The 16002-nt window shown below is 43.0% G+C and overlaps 2 protein-coding genes across 3 annotated transcripts; one reads left to right on the top strand and one right to left on the bottom strand.

The window, feature by feature from the left end:
* The first annotated feature begins 3123 nt into the window (after nucleotides 1-3123).
* On the top strand, nucleotides 3124-8915 carry LOC100824461 (5-methyltetrahydropteroyltriglutamate--homocysteine methyltransferase 1). 2 transcript variants are annotated; one of them, XM_003561577.4, is made up of 14 exons: nucleotides 3124-3265; nucleotides 4451-4804; nucleotides 4906-4993; nucleotides 5869-5996; nucleotides 6077-6268; nucleotides 6354-6556; nucleotides 6641-6804; nucleotides 6911-6991; nucleotides 7076-7242; nucleotides 7315-7420; nucleotides 7546-7796; nucleotides 7896-7968; nucleotides 8088-8216; nucleotides 8297-8915. In XM_003561577.4, the coding sequence occupies exons 2-14, from the start codon at nucleotides 4455-4457 to the stop codon at nucleotides 8663-8665; spliced, it is 2301 nt and encodes a 766-aa protein (XP_003561625.1). In that variant the 5' UTR covers nucleotides 3124-3265; nucleotides 4451-4454; the 3' UTR covers nucleotides 8666-8915. The 2 variants fall into 2 exon arrangements, with proteins under 2 accessions (XP_003561625.1, XP_010231869.1); XM_010233567.3 differs by having other exon boundaries at nucleotides 3262-3579.
* On the bottom strand, nucleotides 8828-9996 carry LOC104581990. Its single transcript, XM_010231220.3, has 2 exons — nucleotides 9750-9996; nucleotides 8828-9661 (listed from the first exon to the last, which is right to left on the bottom strand). Exons 1-2 carry the CDS (start codon nucleotides 9868-9870, stop codon nucleotides 9015-9017), a joined length of 768 nt encoding a protein of 255 aa, XP_010229522.1. The 5' UTR covers nucleotides 9871-9996; the 3' UTR covers nucleotides 8828-9014.
* Between the last annotated feature and the right edge of the window lie 6006 nt (nucleotides 9997-16002).

The following is a 16002-nucleotide window of genomic DNA, read 5'->3' as shown; positions in this document are numbered from 1 at the left end:
GTATGGTTTGAGTGGATTGTGTGCGTTCTAGGAAATCTGAAATTTTGATACTCCTTCTAACCGGAATTACTTGTCGTTGATTTAGTACAAAGTCAGAGACAAGTAATTCCGGCCGGAGGGAGTATCTACTACATGTTCTTTTTATCACTGCCGGGTACTCGTGCTGACATGTGGTCTGCAATATTATGAGAGTAAAATACATCACTAGTCCATGAACTCGACAAAAATGAACATTTAAGTCCACGAACTCGGAAAACTCACACTTAAACCTCTAAACTGGAACTATTGTGTCACTTTAGTCTAAAAACGATTCGTTGAGGCTTAAATACGCCACGTGGCCACCACGTTAGCTTCGGCTAGGACCGCGGGCAGCTACACGATTTTCTCAGGATTTTTTTTGCAAAATCACCATGCCCAAGCCGCTCGCAAGGGGCAAGGCGGCTGCGCATCTTGGGGCCCTGAGAACCACGCCGTTGCAGCCGCCGCCTCGTCTAAAGTTGCTATGAAGCCCACAATGCTCAATTTTGACGAGAGGACTCAGGTGAAGGGGTCACCGAAGCCGACGTGGCGGTCATGTGGCGAGATTAAAGGTGTGTTCGGGAATCCTCCGGCTTCCTCTAACTCCTTCGATCCAGCTTCTTTGGGCCACTCCAGCGTCTTTGGCGGAGCAGAACTTGTTCGGCACTACTCCACAGTTCAGCTGGACTGAAAACCAGTTTCCCTGGGCCGTAAGCCCATTACTTTCTATCTTTTTCAGGTCGTCTTCCCCAATCGATTCCTCCCGTCCCTAATTTCTCCCCGTTGACCACCCTCTGCTCTGTCAATCGAGTGGGCAAGTTCCCGCATCCATGGATTGGCAGTGGCGCTCGACGAGGCGGCCCACCGGAGCGCAGCCGACGCGTCGTCGTAGCACTGTACCAGGCAGGGACAGGGTCCTCAGGCGCCGAGAGAAGGTACACGACGCGCACGAGGACACGCGCCTGGCCGCACTAGTGGCTGATCCGGCGAAGCAGCCAAGCGACGAGGCCGCCACCATGGAGGTAGATCACGAGGGTGAGCTTGTCGTTTGGGGCGGAGAAGTCCGTGGGGAGGTAGAGGTGCGGCTAGACGCCGGTGGCCGGATCTATGGTGATTTCCTTTGAGGAACGTCGGTGGCTGGGGAAACTGTTAGAGGAGATGGAGATTGGAGGCAGCGGCGAGGAAGGCCCTCCCAGCGACCAAGGAATCGGGAGAAGAAAGAAGAGTAACGAACCGTTTTTCACTTGGCGGTGGCAAGATGGCTGTAATTTTTGCCTGCTCCACGTTTTGCTGTTCCGAGAATCCTGAAAATGGTCGCTCCGCGTTTTGTACACAAAAAAGGGCCAGTTTCACGGATCTAGCTCTGCGGAGCTGGGCTGTTCGGTGCTGCTCCATCACGGATTTTAGAGAAGCTGGAAGCTGGAGGATTCCCGAACACACTCTAAACCTCGCCGAACCGTTTTTGGACTAAAGTGACACAGTAGTTCCAGTTTAGGGATTTAAGTGTGCGTTTTTCGAGTTCGTGGACTAAAGTGTTCATTTTTGCCGAGTTCATGGACTAATGATGTATTTTACTCATATTATGAGTCACCGGGTGTCTGTTTTCCTATTAAATTGATGGTTAACATTTATAATTGTTACCTACTCATTGTAATTATTTTGTACCACTAAGATATTTTTTGACAAAATAGTATATGCCAAACCAGGTAAATATACATTCTTTTATATTGGGTACTCACATGATAGATTTTCATCTGAGCTCAGCCTACATTTCCTCCAGGAACATGGAATAACTACGGAGTAGTGAATATAATAACAATCGATTCTCTTAAAAAGGAGGTCAACACATAAACACTTGTACTTGGTCACCAACCACCGAGTCCGCGGAAAAAATATCTCCCCACCATTTTGCATCTCTTGTTTAATTTCTCTCTTCGGATGCACTCATTTTTCTTTTCTTGAATGATTATTGTAGTAATAATGTTCTTTATTTTCTTAGACTTGTGGCATTACTCTTTTTTCGAGGAAAAAAGATCGTACTCGATTTCTAAAACCCTAGCCATCCCTCTTGCAAAAAGTGTCTGCGCACCACCGCTCTCCATCGACACCACCATAGGTCTCTTCCTCCCCAGACCACCGCCTAGAGCGGCTGGAGAGGATAGGGACCTTGGATTCGCGTTGAGTTGCGGCACACTAGTTAGGTATATATATCTTAAAGTTAGTATTTGATTTCTCAACAATGGTGCTGCATGGATTTGACCGTCTCGTGTGCTTTAAGAATAAGGTCTTCTTGACTCCTGATTTGCCTCGTCTGCGATGATCTCGTCGGCAGCATAGAGGAGGACGATGTATCATCTGGTTGCTCTTCTAGAGTTATGGATTTGGTTATGTCTTTGTATTTTGCAGATAGTATTCGAGTCATGCCCAAATTTATGCGTTGTTGCCTCGCTGAGGCATTCAAGGAAAACTTGACCTCACTGCCCCAACTGGACAATAAACCTCTATCCCTTCGTTATTCTTGACTCAATGGAGCACGACAATTTTGAAATCCATCATTGTCTGCTCCATATAATGACACGATGGCCAGAAACGAATCTAAAAACAAATCAGAAAACCTAATCCGAGAAACAGTGACAATTCAGGGACCGAGACAGGGTCTACAACATCGATGAAGACGCCGAAGTCAAGATGATCATATAGATCTGAGGAGCTACAATAGTGGCGGCTTGGATAGGAGTACTGGCTTATAAGTTGGACGATCTTCGGCTTGAGAAGGAATGCATAGTGCCCTAGACAGAAGTAGAGCAATTCAAGTAAGGTCCATGATGTTTACTTTCTCATGAGTACATATCGCAGTTTTTGTTGCACAAACTTATCGTTTGCGACAAACATTTACATCTCTCCGTAAAAAAAAATCATCTTCCCGTCTAGTATACTTTCCATCTAACAGCTCATTTGGTATCTCTCATTTTAATTTGGTTGAAAAATAAAATGAAATCAATTTTTTGGTTGAATTTGAATTTTGGATTAAAAATCTCCGTGCAATTTGAAACGCACAACGTAAAACCTCCCAACAGATCACAACCGACGGGATCTCAGTCATCTCACCTACCGTCACAAGAGCAGGGGCGAGCAACCACCGTCCGTTTTTATATAAACCCCCCAAACCCCTTGAATTTCCCCGTGCTCACCGCCTCCCGTCTTCCTCCTACTCCTCATCTCCCGGCGCTACTCCCCCGCTCCAAGGGTAAGCCGCCTCCCCACCACTCCCTCGCGCCTGTATAATCCGTGCCGAATTTCCCTCTCCGCCGTCCCGTGCTTCAGTTTCCTAGTAGTTCCATCTTCCTCTCCTCCCTCTGTCTCGTGCTCTGACCCGCCCGATCGAGCTCCAGTCGCGGCACAATGCGGCTGTAAAGAGTAAACTCTCTCGTGTAGTCTACGGCCGCTGCGCCCTAGTGCTGCCGTCGTACTAAGGTCGGCGTCACCGCCGACGCCGATCGCACGCGTCGCCGCCATCGCCGTTCCCGTTCGCGTCCCCGATATTGGACATTGGTTTTTGAGGTTCGAGTTTTCAATCATCCATTGATTACTTAAACCAAAACTAAACTCCACAAATTTTGGACCCGGCCACCTTCTAGATCCAGCCCTGACTGTAACTGCTCAGATCCGAGCTTTTGGTTACACAACATAAATGGTTTGTTAGATCTGAAATCGATAGGGTGATTAGGTTCCTGGAATCAGATCTGTTGTTACGTCTAGTATTTTTGTAATATTTACACGTACACGATCTGAGATTACATTGGCCATGAGTCTGCAAGACCGTACGGAGTACTGCTTCTATATCATTTTTATATCCGATCAATTTGTTTCCTGTAGTTCAAATCTCTTGTTTAAATTCATGTGACATGTTTCATTTACGTGTTTATGTCGTAGATTGAATTACTATGATTAACTTTATCGTTGTCCGACTTGTGAGACATTTTGATTCGAGCTATCCGTTGATTTAAATGTTATGTGTAGTATGCTGCCTACATGTCTGAGAGTGACTGTGCTCCGACCCATTTTATCTCTTCTGTACCCACACCATGGGAAGTGTTGCTTGGATCCAAAATGGAGGTCTTTAGTGCATATAACCTGCCTTCGTGGTTCGGTTAAACATTATCAGTTTAAAGAAACAACCTTGCTTAGCCAAAGGTATTTCTTAAGCCTCTTAATCTCACAGGAGGAGGTCATACATTAGTAACTAAGAATTTTGTGTAGAAGAAATGAAAGAATTTTGATGACTGATTGGTGGAATATTCTGGGGTAGTTTTGGGTCCTTTGCTTGTTAATTGTGCAAAATGTTTTGTGAAGGTTATTCAAGTTGAAGCTGAATTGACAATTTTGTCGATGTTCCTGCAAATTAGTTGATTTTAATTTTTCAATGGTGTAGAAAGATGGCGTCCCATATTGTTGGATACCCTCGCATGGGCCCCAAGAGGGAGCTCAAGTTTGCCTTGGAGTCTTTCTGGGATGGGAAGAGTAGCGCTGAAGATCTGGAGAAGGTTGCCACTGACCTCAGGGCCAGCATCTGGAAACAAATGTCTGAGGCTGGGATCAAGTACATCCCCAGCAACACCTTCTCATACTATGACCAGGTGCTTGACACGACGGCCATGCTTGGCGCTGTCCCAGACCGCTACTCTTGGACTGGAGGGGAGATCGGTCACAGCACCTACTTCTCAATGGCCAGGGGCAATGCCACTGTCCCTGCTATGGAGATGACCAAGTGGTTCGACACCAACTAGTAAGCCAATCTGCATCTCTTGAATCCTAACCATATGTGAATTTTTTTTGGGGGTGTTGGTCATACGTTTTTGCTTGCTGGCTTTCTTACTTATTTTGTAGCCACTTCATTGTACCTGAATTGGGCCCAGAAACCAAGTTCTCATATGCTTCACACAAGGCTGTCTCTGAATATAAGGAGGCAAAGGCGGTATGTTGCTTCAACCACTTCATTGTCTTGGCCATTTTTAGCTTAATTCATCATCTCATTTTCATGGTAGTTTGCTTACTGTATGGTTTAGTAGTAGAAAAAATGTTCTGACCTGTGCTATTATTTATGTGCTTGCCATTTAAATCCGACTCCACATACAAAGCTAGTTTAGTAGTTCTTGATTTACTCTCTACGTCTTAAGTTCTCCTTCGTTTGATGTTTTTGGTTTAAAATAGAGCTTTTAGCGACATTTGCAACTAGTGTGTCATCATCTCGTAGTTGACTATCCATATGCCAAATTGAAGATTACAATTAAACGATAACTAGTGATTTTGCATGATATATTTGAAGTGATAGTCCTGGAATGAACATTTTTTGTTATCATGCAAAGAATTATGCATTATGATCCGCACACTTGATAAAACTTTAGTTCAAGGACCTTAAATTTGAATTTAATTACTTGTTATCAGAAAGCACCTTTTGCAGCAATACTGTAAATTCTTAATGGGATGGATTATGACAAGTTTTTTTTTATTTCATTATCTGGGAGCTTCGGTTGCTTAATTGCCGATTAATTTGTCTTAATTAGACTCCACATTGTACTACCTCATTCTGTGTTTCATAGTAGTAGCGATGACACACTAGAACCCTCCCTAGATTTATACTGTGATGGTAATGTTTACCCTGTAAGAAAAGTGGATTATTAGACTCCACATTGTACTACCTCATTCTGTGTTTCATAGTAGTAGCGATGACACACTAGAACCCTCCCTAGATTTATACTGTGATGGTAATGTTTACCCTGTAAGAAAAGTGGATTGCCATGCCTCTTCTGGAAATGATGCCTGCCTGCTTACATATTACCTTCCATGCAGCTCGGTGTTGACACTGTTCCAGTGCTGGTTGGACCAGTCTCATACTTGCTGCTCTCTAAGCCTGCAAAGGGTGTGGAGAAATCATTCTCTCTTCTTTCACTTGTTGGTAGCATTCTTCCCATCTACAAGTAAGCATCAATGAAGCAACCAACTTCCTTTTAGAACTTGAATCTTCAGTTTATAACACCTTATGTTATATAAATTGCAGAGAGGTTATTGCTGAGCTGAAAGCAGCTGGTGCTTCATGGATTCAGTTTGATGAGCCCACGCTTGTTAAGGACCTTGATGCTCATCAATTGGCTGCATTCACTTCGGCATACACTGATCTTGAGTCATCACTCTCTGGATTGAATGTACTTATTGAGACATACTTCGCTGATGTTCCTGCTGAGTCCTACAAGTATGTTTCTCTACTGCTAATAAATCGTCTCCACTTTTGTATTCATTTTAAGTTGCAATGAAGTACTGATACATTGTATTTGCAGGACCCTCACTTCATTGAGCGGTGTGACTGCCTATGGTTTTGATCTTGTCCGTGGAACTAAGACACTTGATCTTGTCAAGAGTGTGGGTTTCCCGTCTGGGAAATACTTGTTTGCTGGTGTTGTAGATGGACGGAACATTTGGGCTGATGATCTTGCTGCATCTCTCAGCACTCTTCAGTCTCTTGAGGCTGTTGTTGGCAAGGGTAAGCACTAGATCATATATTTATTATTATATGTTTTCCATTTGTTTTCTCTGTATATTCTATAATATGAATACCTTCTTTCAGATAAGCTTGTGGTGTCCACCTCTTGCTCGTTGATGCACACTGCTGTTGATCTTGTAAACGAGACTAAGCTTGACAGTGAGATCAAGTCATGGCTTGCATTTGCTGCCCAAAAGGTGGTTGAGGTGAATGCTCTTGGCAAGGCTTTGGCTGGTCAAAAGGATGAGGTATTATACTCTTTTTTAAATATAACATGTTGCTTCTTTGCACTGTTTTAATTGCAATTCTAAACTAACTTTACTCACATTTAATATTGAACATGATCGTCTACAGGCTTACTTTGCAGCAAACGCTGCTGCTCAGGCCTCAAGGAAATCATCTCCCAGAGTGAATAATGAGGAAGTTCAGAAGGCTGTAAGTTCACTGAGCTTCAGTCATTTAGACACACATTACAACTTTGTACATGACAATTATTAATTGGAATTTAATTTTTTACAGGCGGCTGCTTTGAAGGGCTCTGACCACCGACGTGCTACCACTGTTTCTGCTAGACTGGACGCTCAGCAGAAAAAGCTCAACCTACCTGTCCTTCCAACAACCACAATTGGTTCATTCCCTCAGACTATGGACCTAAGGAGGGTCCGCCGTGAGTACAAGGCGAAGAAGTGAGTTTGTCTACAGATATTTTTCTTATAACAATTCCTGCAGTTCTTATTAATTTTTTTGTGTTGCTACAGAATCTCTGAGGAAGAGTATGTCAGTGCTATCAAGGAAGAAATTAGCAAGGTTGTCAAGATCCAGGAGGAGCTTGACATTGATGTGCTAGTGCATGGAGAGCCTGAGGTGAGCAACACTAACTAATATTTCTGTGATCATTCAAACAGAGACCTATTTTTAGCATGTTGATACTTTGTTTTCTGAAAACGAAGCATACGTATTCTGTAACTTCATTTCTATGTATTTTTCAGAGAAATGACATGGTTGAGTACTTTGGTGAGCAATTATCTGGTTTTGCGTTTACTGCCAATGGATGGGTGCAATCTTATGGATCACGTTGCGTGAAGCCACCTATTATTTATGGTGATGTCAGCCGCCCCAACCCCATGACAGTCTTCTGGTCCAAGATTGCTCAGAGCATGACCAAGCGCCCCATGAAGGGAATGTTGACTGGTCCTGTCACAATCCTCAATTGGTCTTTTGTCAGGAACGACCAGCCAAGGTTGTTACCCCAGCTGCTTAAATCTGTTTGGATAGCCTCCATATGAATTCGTGTGTATGTATTTTAACTGCTTATGGTGTGCCACTTCTTGATCTACAGGTTTGAGACATGCTACCAGATTGCTCTTGCAATTAAGAAGGAGGTTGAGGATCTTGAAGCTGGTGGCATTCAGGTTTATATCTCAGATTTCTCTGTCTGATCATTGTATCATCAGTAGTCTCTGTCTTATCATTGTATCATCAATAATATGTCTGTGTGGCTTGTGCAACAATACGTTTTATCCCTTTGCAGGTGATCCAGATCGATGAGGCTGCTTTAAGAGAGGGCCTTCCGCTGCGCAAGTCCGAGCATGCTTTCTACTTGGACTGGGCTGTCCACTCTTTCAGAATCACCAACTGCGGAGTACAGGACACCACTCAGGTAATCTTCTTGAAATGTCACATGAAATTAAGAAATCTTTTGCTAGCATCACCTTTAATTAATCTTTTTCCCCTGTGCAGATACACACACACATGTGCTACTCTAACTTCAACGATATCATTCACTCCATCATTAATATGGATGCCGATGTCATCACCATTGAGAACTCCCGTTCTGATGAGAAGCTCCTGTCCGTCTTCCGTGAGGGTGTGACATACGGTGCTGGCATTGGCCCTGGCGTCTATGATATCCACTCTCCCAGGATCCCCTCCACAGAGGAGATTGCTGACCGCGTCAACAAGATGCTTGCCGTGCTCGACACTAACATCCTGTGGGTGAACCCTGACTGTGGTCTCAAGACCCGCAAGTATGCTGAGGTGAAGCCTGCCCTAACCAACATGGTTTCTGCCGCCAAGCTCATCCGCACTCAGCTCGCCAGCACAAAATGAACAACTGGATAGTACCTCGTCCTAAAGTTGGAACCAAAGTTGGAACAAGACGCAAGCGGCCATTTGTTTCAATAATCTGGGTCTTATTGTACCCGTGGTGTTTGGTTAGGTTAGTCTTGTTTGGATACACCGTTACATGTTGTATTTTATATTTGGTGGGTATTTTTTTCTTCCTTTCAGGATGTTATCTGGAGTATATGTGCTACAGTTTATAAACTGAATTGAGAAAATGCAGTCATTGTTTTGCATCTTCCAGTTTCTCCATTTCAATTTTTTAGTGCAGAAGTTGTCTGCTTATGTCCATTGCGCAGGATGTTCTTTCTTGCACACACGTCTTTTTACACATGCTTCACAGTAATAAAATTACAGACAGTGCGCCAACTCCTACCAGCGCAAGGATGAGAACAGCAAACCCAACAACGTGCAGAGGTTTAATTTTCTGCCACCACTTCTTGTTCTTACATGTCTGACCGTCATCCCCATCGTTTTCAATTGCATTGGCAACGGCACTACCATAAGTTATTGGTACATCTTGTGTGGCAATGGCCTCCTCCCCTTGTGTTTTTCCCACATCTTGTGTGGCAACTACCTCCTCCCCTTGTGTTTTTCCCTTGGTCCCCGCTGGTATCATCTTTTTCTCCTCAATCCTATTCTTCTCTACATCTTCTTGGGCGCTCAGGAAGCTGCCACTGCTGCCGCTGCCTGATGAGCCATCTGCATTAGCTGTCCCTCCTCCGTCCTTCGGCAGAGGAACATGGTTTCCAGGTTGCTGTTCTTTCTGCGTGCCCGATCCCTTGGGCAGGATGACAAAGAGCAGGGCTTGTTCCTTGTCCATCACGGCCCTGATGGCGCCGGAGTTGACTCTCCTCGAAACCGGAAACGACTTGAGGAAGCGCGCCCATCGCCCGCTTCCGCCGCCGGCGATCGGGCGCTCGCCGGTTACCTTGAGCTTACGGCTGGTGTTGTAGAGCACCTTCAGCTCCTCCTTCCTGAACCCTGAAACCCAAGACAAAAATCAACTCTTCAGAACGAATACACAAGTGCACAGGCTCACAATGCACTCTCTGCTCGATCATCACAGTACCGGAGACGTCGACGACGAGGGTGTCGGCGTCATCCGTGCGCGCCCACTCGCACCGGGGCTCGACCGCGGTGTATGCGCGGTGCCGCGGCGCGGGAGGCGCCGGCACAGCCGCTGCCTGCATGGTGTTGATACGCCGGCCGAGACCTGTTCTGCTCTGTTCCTCGGATCTTTGAGAAACAAGATTGATTAGGACAGAGGAATGGGAGGGGTGTATTATAGGGAGATCACCATTATAATTTTAACTCTTGACAGCGGATTGGTGTTGCCTGTTAGATGAGTTTTGCGTGATGGTGGTTGCTAAGGCAACTCCTTTCTTTGCTTCTGCTGGCCTCAGATCTTTTGCTTTAGCTCCAAGGTGCAGTACTCATTCGTTGGGTAACCATGCAGGGAGAACAAAGATGCAGAAATTTTTATTAATACGAAGGCCAGCCTGCTAGTTTACCATGTAGGGTAGTAAGATAAACGTAAAAATGCCTGAAACCAAACACACAAACACCCTGCATCGTACTACGTGTTCAGTGAATGTTGATGTAATTTTCGTTTATCTAGCTTGTCTTGAGGCCTTGTTGCGGGTTGTAACATCCCGTGGCCTGTATAATGCAGGTTTCTATTTAAAAACGGTTAGTCTATCACCATTGCTCCTCCGTGCGACCGTGCGGCACGTTTCAATGGACCTGGTTCTACAGAGAAAGAGGCATGCTGTATGTATGCATGGAATACCATCCCATTAGCATTATTGCTAAATTTGAAGCTTCAGAATGATTTATCTCGTAAACAATTAATCAGATTGAAGATTTATTTTCACGGTTGCATTTGTCTTGACGAGTGATTTAAAACAAGACCACATTTTACTCTGTTTTGACGATGTATTTTTTCGACGCCATCGGTTATCAGATTCCAATATCATGGTTACTATGCTAGCGGCGAACGATTACCATATTAACAATCTGTCCATTAATGATATATAGTTAGTAAGTAAAAACGATGTTTAAACATTGCATTGTTATACAAGCACAGATAATGAGTATTAGAGTGTTCCAGCAAGCAAGAGATGTCATCAAGTCATGGAAATGCACTGATTCAACTCTTTACATGGGTGCACGTTGATGCTCATCAAACTATTAACCAAATGACTGATAAACAAGTGACTATAAATGGTAACCTTTTGACTTTTGACAATACAGCGGGGAGGCAAATAAGGCCAATATTCACAGCATCATGAGTAAAGAAAATTTGTGCAATTCTTCATAATTAAAAAACATGGCGCATAAGTGTAATCAGTGTGGTGTTTTTTTAAATAACCCGTAACTTTATTCAAACTCCATAGTCATTACAGGTACAATTCTTTGGATTATAGACCCAAGAAATTAAAAGGCAACTCCTATTATAACTAAGAATTGCAATGAAATCTCTTGAAGACATCTTCTATATGATATTAATCTTTGCAACACGAAATTTTGTCGATGCTTCAGTAAAGAAACTGCAATTAGACTTGAACGGCAATGCTGTCACTCGTACCCCTGCATGAAGTTGACTACCTTGAAAGGTTTCAAAAAGCCCCTTGAGTCGCCTATCCAAAAAGATAGGAAGCCATGACCGTTGAACGTACTTGGGCTGAGGATGATCACCTAAAATTACAGGTCGTCGAAACACAAGATCTTCATCAGAACACGAAAAAACTCCAAAGCCTCACAAGACCATACCGACAAAATCACCATGACACACTGACATAAAATCATCAAATCTGTATAAACGGATCTGCGAGGACACAAACTCAAAATCCACAAGATCAGGAGAGAGAGAGAGAGAGAGAGAGAAGAGGAGGGAGGGTGGGGGAGGCAAAGGCAGGGAGGGAGACACTGATGGAGGAGGTAGTTAGGTTATGTTAGTATATTTTATATGTGGTGGGATTTGTTGGGCTTCGAATGGGTTGGCCGGCCCGCCTAAACCAGTTTAGTGTCGGTCGTGCCTGACAAGCCTGTCACTGATGGCCAAAATATGTTTTTTGTAGTTTTAAAATAGAAAATAATATTATTTTAACTAAAAATTTGTAAGTTTCTTTGATAATATTGTTTGTCATTGCAAGATGCAACCCTGTGCATCAAATGAGTATGTTATCATGAAGTATGACCTAAAATGACTAGGACTTTGGTCATTTGAGTTGAAAGTCATACACATTCAGACATGACAGGCTTTTTTGTGAAGAATTTTTTTGAACAATTGTCAAAATTAATGTTTATCATTTTTCATAGCGAATAGTACACTTATAAAGACTCCATGTCAAAGAATGAACTTTTTTGACATTTTTTAATATTGTTTGACTTTTTACAGTATGGGGTGAAAATTGTCTACACATCTTTCTGTAGAAAGTCGTTGGATATTTCAACACGCTTTATGAATCTTACATAATACTTACTTGGGTGCCTTAAAATGATTTTTTCAATTTTTTAGCAACAAACTATCACACACTTTCTTGAAATCGCTAGAAACTCACTTAAATAGGAAAAAAGTATCTAGAAAACTACTCCCTCCATCCCATATTAAGTGACTTTCTATTACATGTATCTATACACTTTTTAGGTATAGATACGTCCATGTTTGAGCAAATTTTAGTCACTTAATATGGGACGGAGGGAATAGAAAACTAAAAATCTCTAGAGCAATAAAACAAGTTCTACATTGTGTGAAAGTTGGATTGGTGCCACTTAGAACAATATTAATTGTAGTTTCTTTAGAAAATATCCATTTTTTGCAACCAAAAGTTTGTAAACCTCTTTGGCAATACTGTTTTCATGACAAGATGCAAAAAAAATTTAAAAATGGATACATTATCATGAACTATGGCATATAAATGGACAAAACTTTAATCATTTGGCTTAAAATCTAAAGTTCCAATGTGGGAAATAACCAGTTTGTACTACCTAGATCATTTTTCAAATATTATAATCTTATATTATTGTTCCGCCATGTTAAGCAAAAAAAAATAAGACTTCAACAAGCAAATCACATTTTTCTGTTTTTTTATGAATTAGTTATGATTTTTTTCAATCTTCAAAGGTCTCCACGGGTCACTACCATCCCGTATAACTCAAGAGAGAGGGTGTCAACTAGATTTGCGGTGGCAAACAATGGTACCAGACTCAGAATTCTAACCTGCGCACATGTTATCTCTAATATTTATACTCAAGACATGCATCAACAACTTACTCTTGGATGAAGTGAACAAAGTATTCACGTTTGGTGTCCATTGTGTGACAGAATGTCTACTCTAGCAGATGTTGTCGTGTTAGATATTGATCTTGATTTGCTTGTGCTTGAGGTTGAAGTTGGGAAACTGTGTGTGTGGGTGAAGATGATGAAAACTTCCAAATCGCTTGCGAAGAGGACCACCCTGTAATTCATTTTGCAAATGAAAATCCTATCAAGTTGCAGAAGCTTTTTCTTGGTTGTATGGCCACCTCAGAAATCGGGTGCTGCCGTCCCAGGACAGGCCTCTCATTCTGATTGTACTTATGATGCTGTCACGGGCCTAACATATTCAATTTCATGAATTATTGTTCCACTATGTTAAGAAAGAAAAACTAAGATTTTAACAAAAATTATCATATTTTTCTAATTTTTTAGAGTAAATTTCACAAAACCACGCATATTGGGATAGTCTTCTCACCCAGTCATCACTTCTGCTAATTTGCCTGAAAAACCACACATTTCCAGTCACAATGTAACAACAATCCCGTAATGACGTGATTAAGCGAGTTGATAGTTTTACTTACAGCTCGGGCCACATGTCCGATGAATTGTCAACCCCGTTAGCCTGTTATGTCTATTCATCTTCTTCTTGCTCTACGGCAAAGCTCCCTGTGCTTCTTCTTCCTCGTGCCCGTGGTCTTCGGCCAGATGCAGCTCGGTCACCGTGGCTTATCCGCGAGGCCGCCCCCGCACGAGCCTGCGGCCACCGTTCCGCACGCCAACATGTGCCGTAGCTGCACTGCCTGCCGCTGCTGGCGCCTCCTGCTGTAGCCCAGACTTGCCTGAGAACCGTCGCCACCGCTCTGCAGGCTCGCCTGCTCGCGCCCCGTCGCCGCTTATTGCCCGCGAGCGCCTCCGCCACTTGCGTCCGCACCACCGCCGCTGCCTGCCCGCACGCACCCCCGCCTACAAACGTGCTGCCGCCTCTGCTTGGCCAAGTCAGAGCAACCGCACGGGACGGGCTCGTCGGAGCCATTGATGGAGACATCATCTTCCTAGGGTGTGGTTACCGGGCTGACGGGTCAGGTCGGGTTCGTCCGACGTGTCATCTAACATGTGGGGCCGACCTGTAAAGAAAACTGTCAACTCACTTAATCACGTCATTACGGGCTTGTTGTTACATTGTGACTGAAAATGTGTGGTTTCCCGGGCAAATTAGCAAAAGTGGTGCCCGCGTGAGAAGACTGCCCCAATATCTGTGGTTTTGTAAAATTTACTCGATTTTTTATGAATTAGTTATGAAAAAAATTTCAATCTTCAAAGGTCTCCACGGGTCATCAGTGGCGGGCCTAGATGCAAAACCCACCACTGATGTGTGTTTTTATCAATTTTGCAATTTTTCCATTGGACCATTAGTGGCGGGCCTCCTCGCCGATGCTCATCACTGGCGGACTCATCTAGGCGTGCCACTGATGTGTGTTTTTGTCAATTTTGCAATTTTTTACATTGTTTATCAGTGGCGGGCCTTCTCCATCCGCCACCCCCTATGTGACGTTATCACTGGCGGGTCGGCAGCCGGGTTAGACCCATGCGTCACAGATATTATGTTTTGTAGTGGTGTCTGTAAAAAGGTGGCTAATGGAGGCTGGTCGGAACCCTTCTGCATTGCCGAGATGCTAATCGCAGATAGGTTGTTTTTTAGCGTTCTGTAAAGTGGCGGCTTGGAGGCTGTCTTGCACCCCTCCTGCATTGCCGAGCTGCTAATTGCAGAGTGTTACACTTCTATAGTAGATCGTAAACCCATAAAAGGAAAAAAGAAATAGTGCGCGCATATCATCTTATTCCATAACTAGTGCACGTAGGACTCTAAGCCACTCCCAAAATATAAACCATGATCGACAAAGTAAGCTCATTCACATTTTCAATTCATTTAAGTTTCACCATCGGCTAGATACGATCATATGACTCATACAATTCATATAATCGATAAATAAGAAAAACAATAATGGAGAATTGTACCTTCCATTTTTCATCAAACCAAAATTATTCATGAATTTTCTCCTTTTTATTTCTCTCATATTTCCCTTTTGTATGTACAAGTACAACCTTTCATCACTTGTTTCTTCCATTTATAGTAAGAATATATAGAATAAAAGTGACAAAACAGAGGGCAACACACCGGCTGGCACATTTTTTGTCACTTGCATTTGGATATCATCAACAGTTAGGCCATCAAATCTACATCAGAAATTCATTCCATATATAGAAAAAGAAGCTAATGCACAAAAAATAACCGTCGCGAACTAATTAGTTGTCCCAAATATACTGATCCCTACAAAAGGGACAGATTAAAGACAACTGAAAGATAGAAATAAATTGGTTTTTAAGTTTAAGCAACAACAAGACACATGTCTAGTTTCTGAATATCAAAATTGCAGCATATTCGGTGTTTTCTTCAGAGCCGGAATCATCGCGTTTACAACCTACAAGCACAACAAAATAGAAAGTGGCAACATTAGCATGTTATAGTACAACAAAATCGACCAAATACAAGCCAAGGTTCACTCCCATTTAACCGAGGACCACCAACTGTCAGCTCAGCCAAGCTGTCAGCCAAGCAATGGCCAGTAAAAGAAGGTGCAAGTTCAGAGAAAGTGCATACTCAGAAAAATCATGTAGAAGGTCTTAAAGATGGAGCAGAGGGCTTGGATGTTGTTGTCAGCTTGCATAGAAGCTACTGATAATAACCGAAAGTTAAATGACATGCAAGCATATCTAGTAATCTCCACTAACTTATAATATAAGAAATGACTTGCTGATATGTTTGAGAGGTAACTACTATCAATACTAACTGGTAATAGGTAATACCTGTGAAGTACATTTCCCTTGATCACCTTGTCACTTTCATCATAGCTAGAAAATTTTACCTAGAAATTTGAAGTTGGTAACAGGATGTCGATGACTTGAATTCGACGAGAACTAATTAAAATGACAATAATCTGATCATACCACACTAAATGCGGACTCTCCTGTCCAATATAAGTAATCCTAAAGCACAATAAGC

This window comes from Brachypodium distachyon, chromosome 1 (genome assembly GCF_000005505.3).
Source record: "Brachypodium distachyon strain Bd21 chromosome 1, Brachypodium_distachyon_v3.0, whole genome shotgun sequence".
Lineage (NCBI taxonomy): Eukaryota > Viridiplantae > Streptophyta > Magnoliopsida > Poales > Poaceae > Brachypodium > Brachypodium distachyon.
This window is presented reverse-complemented; position numbering and strand designations above follow the sequence as displayed.

Coding starts and splice junctions, on each gene's coding strand:
- LOC100824461 (XM_003561577.4), top strand. CDS start 4,455: ATGGCGTCCCATATTGTTGGATACCCTCGCATGGGCCCCAAGAGGGAG. Junction 4,994..5,868: donor AATATAAGGAGGCAAAGGCG/GTATGTTGCTTC, acceptor CCTTCCATGCAG/CTCGGTGTTGACACTGTTCC. Junction 7,243..7,314: donor CGTGAGTACAAGGCGAAGAA/GTGAGTTTGTCT, acceptor GTGTTGCTACAG/AATCTCTGAGGAAGAGTATG.
- LOC104581990 (XM_010231220.3), bottom strand. CDS start 9,870: ATGCAGGCAGCGGCTGTGCCGGCGCCTCCCGCGCCGCGGCACCGCGCA. Junction 9,662..9,749: donor CCTCGTCGTCGACGTCTCCG/GTACTGTGATGA, acceptor CTTGGGTTTCAG/GGTTCAGGAAGGAGGAGCTG.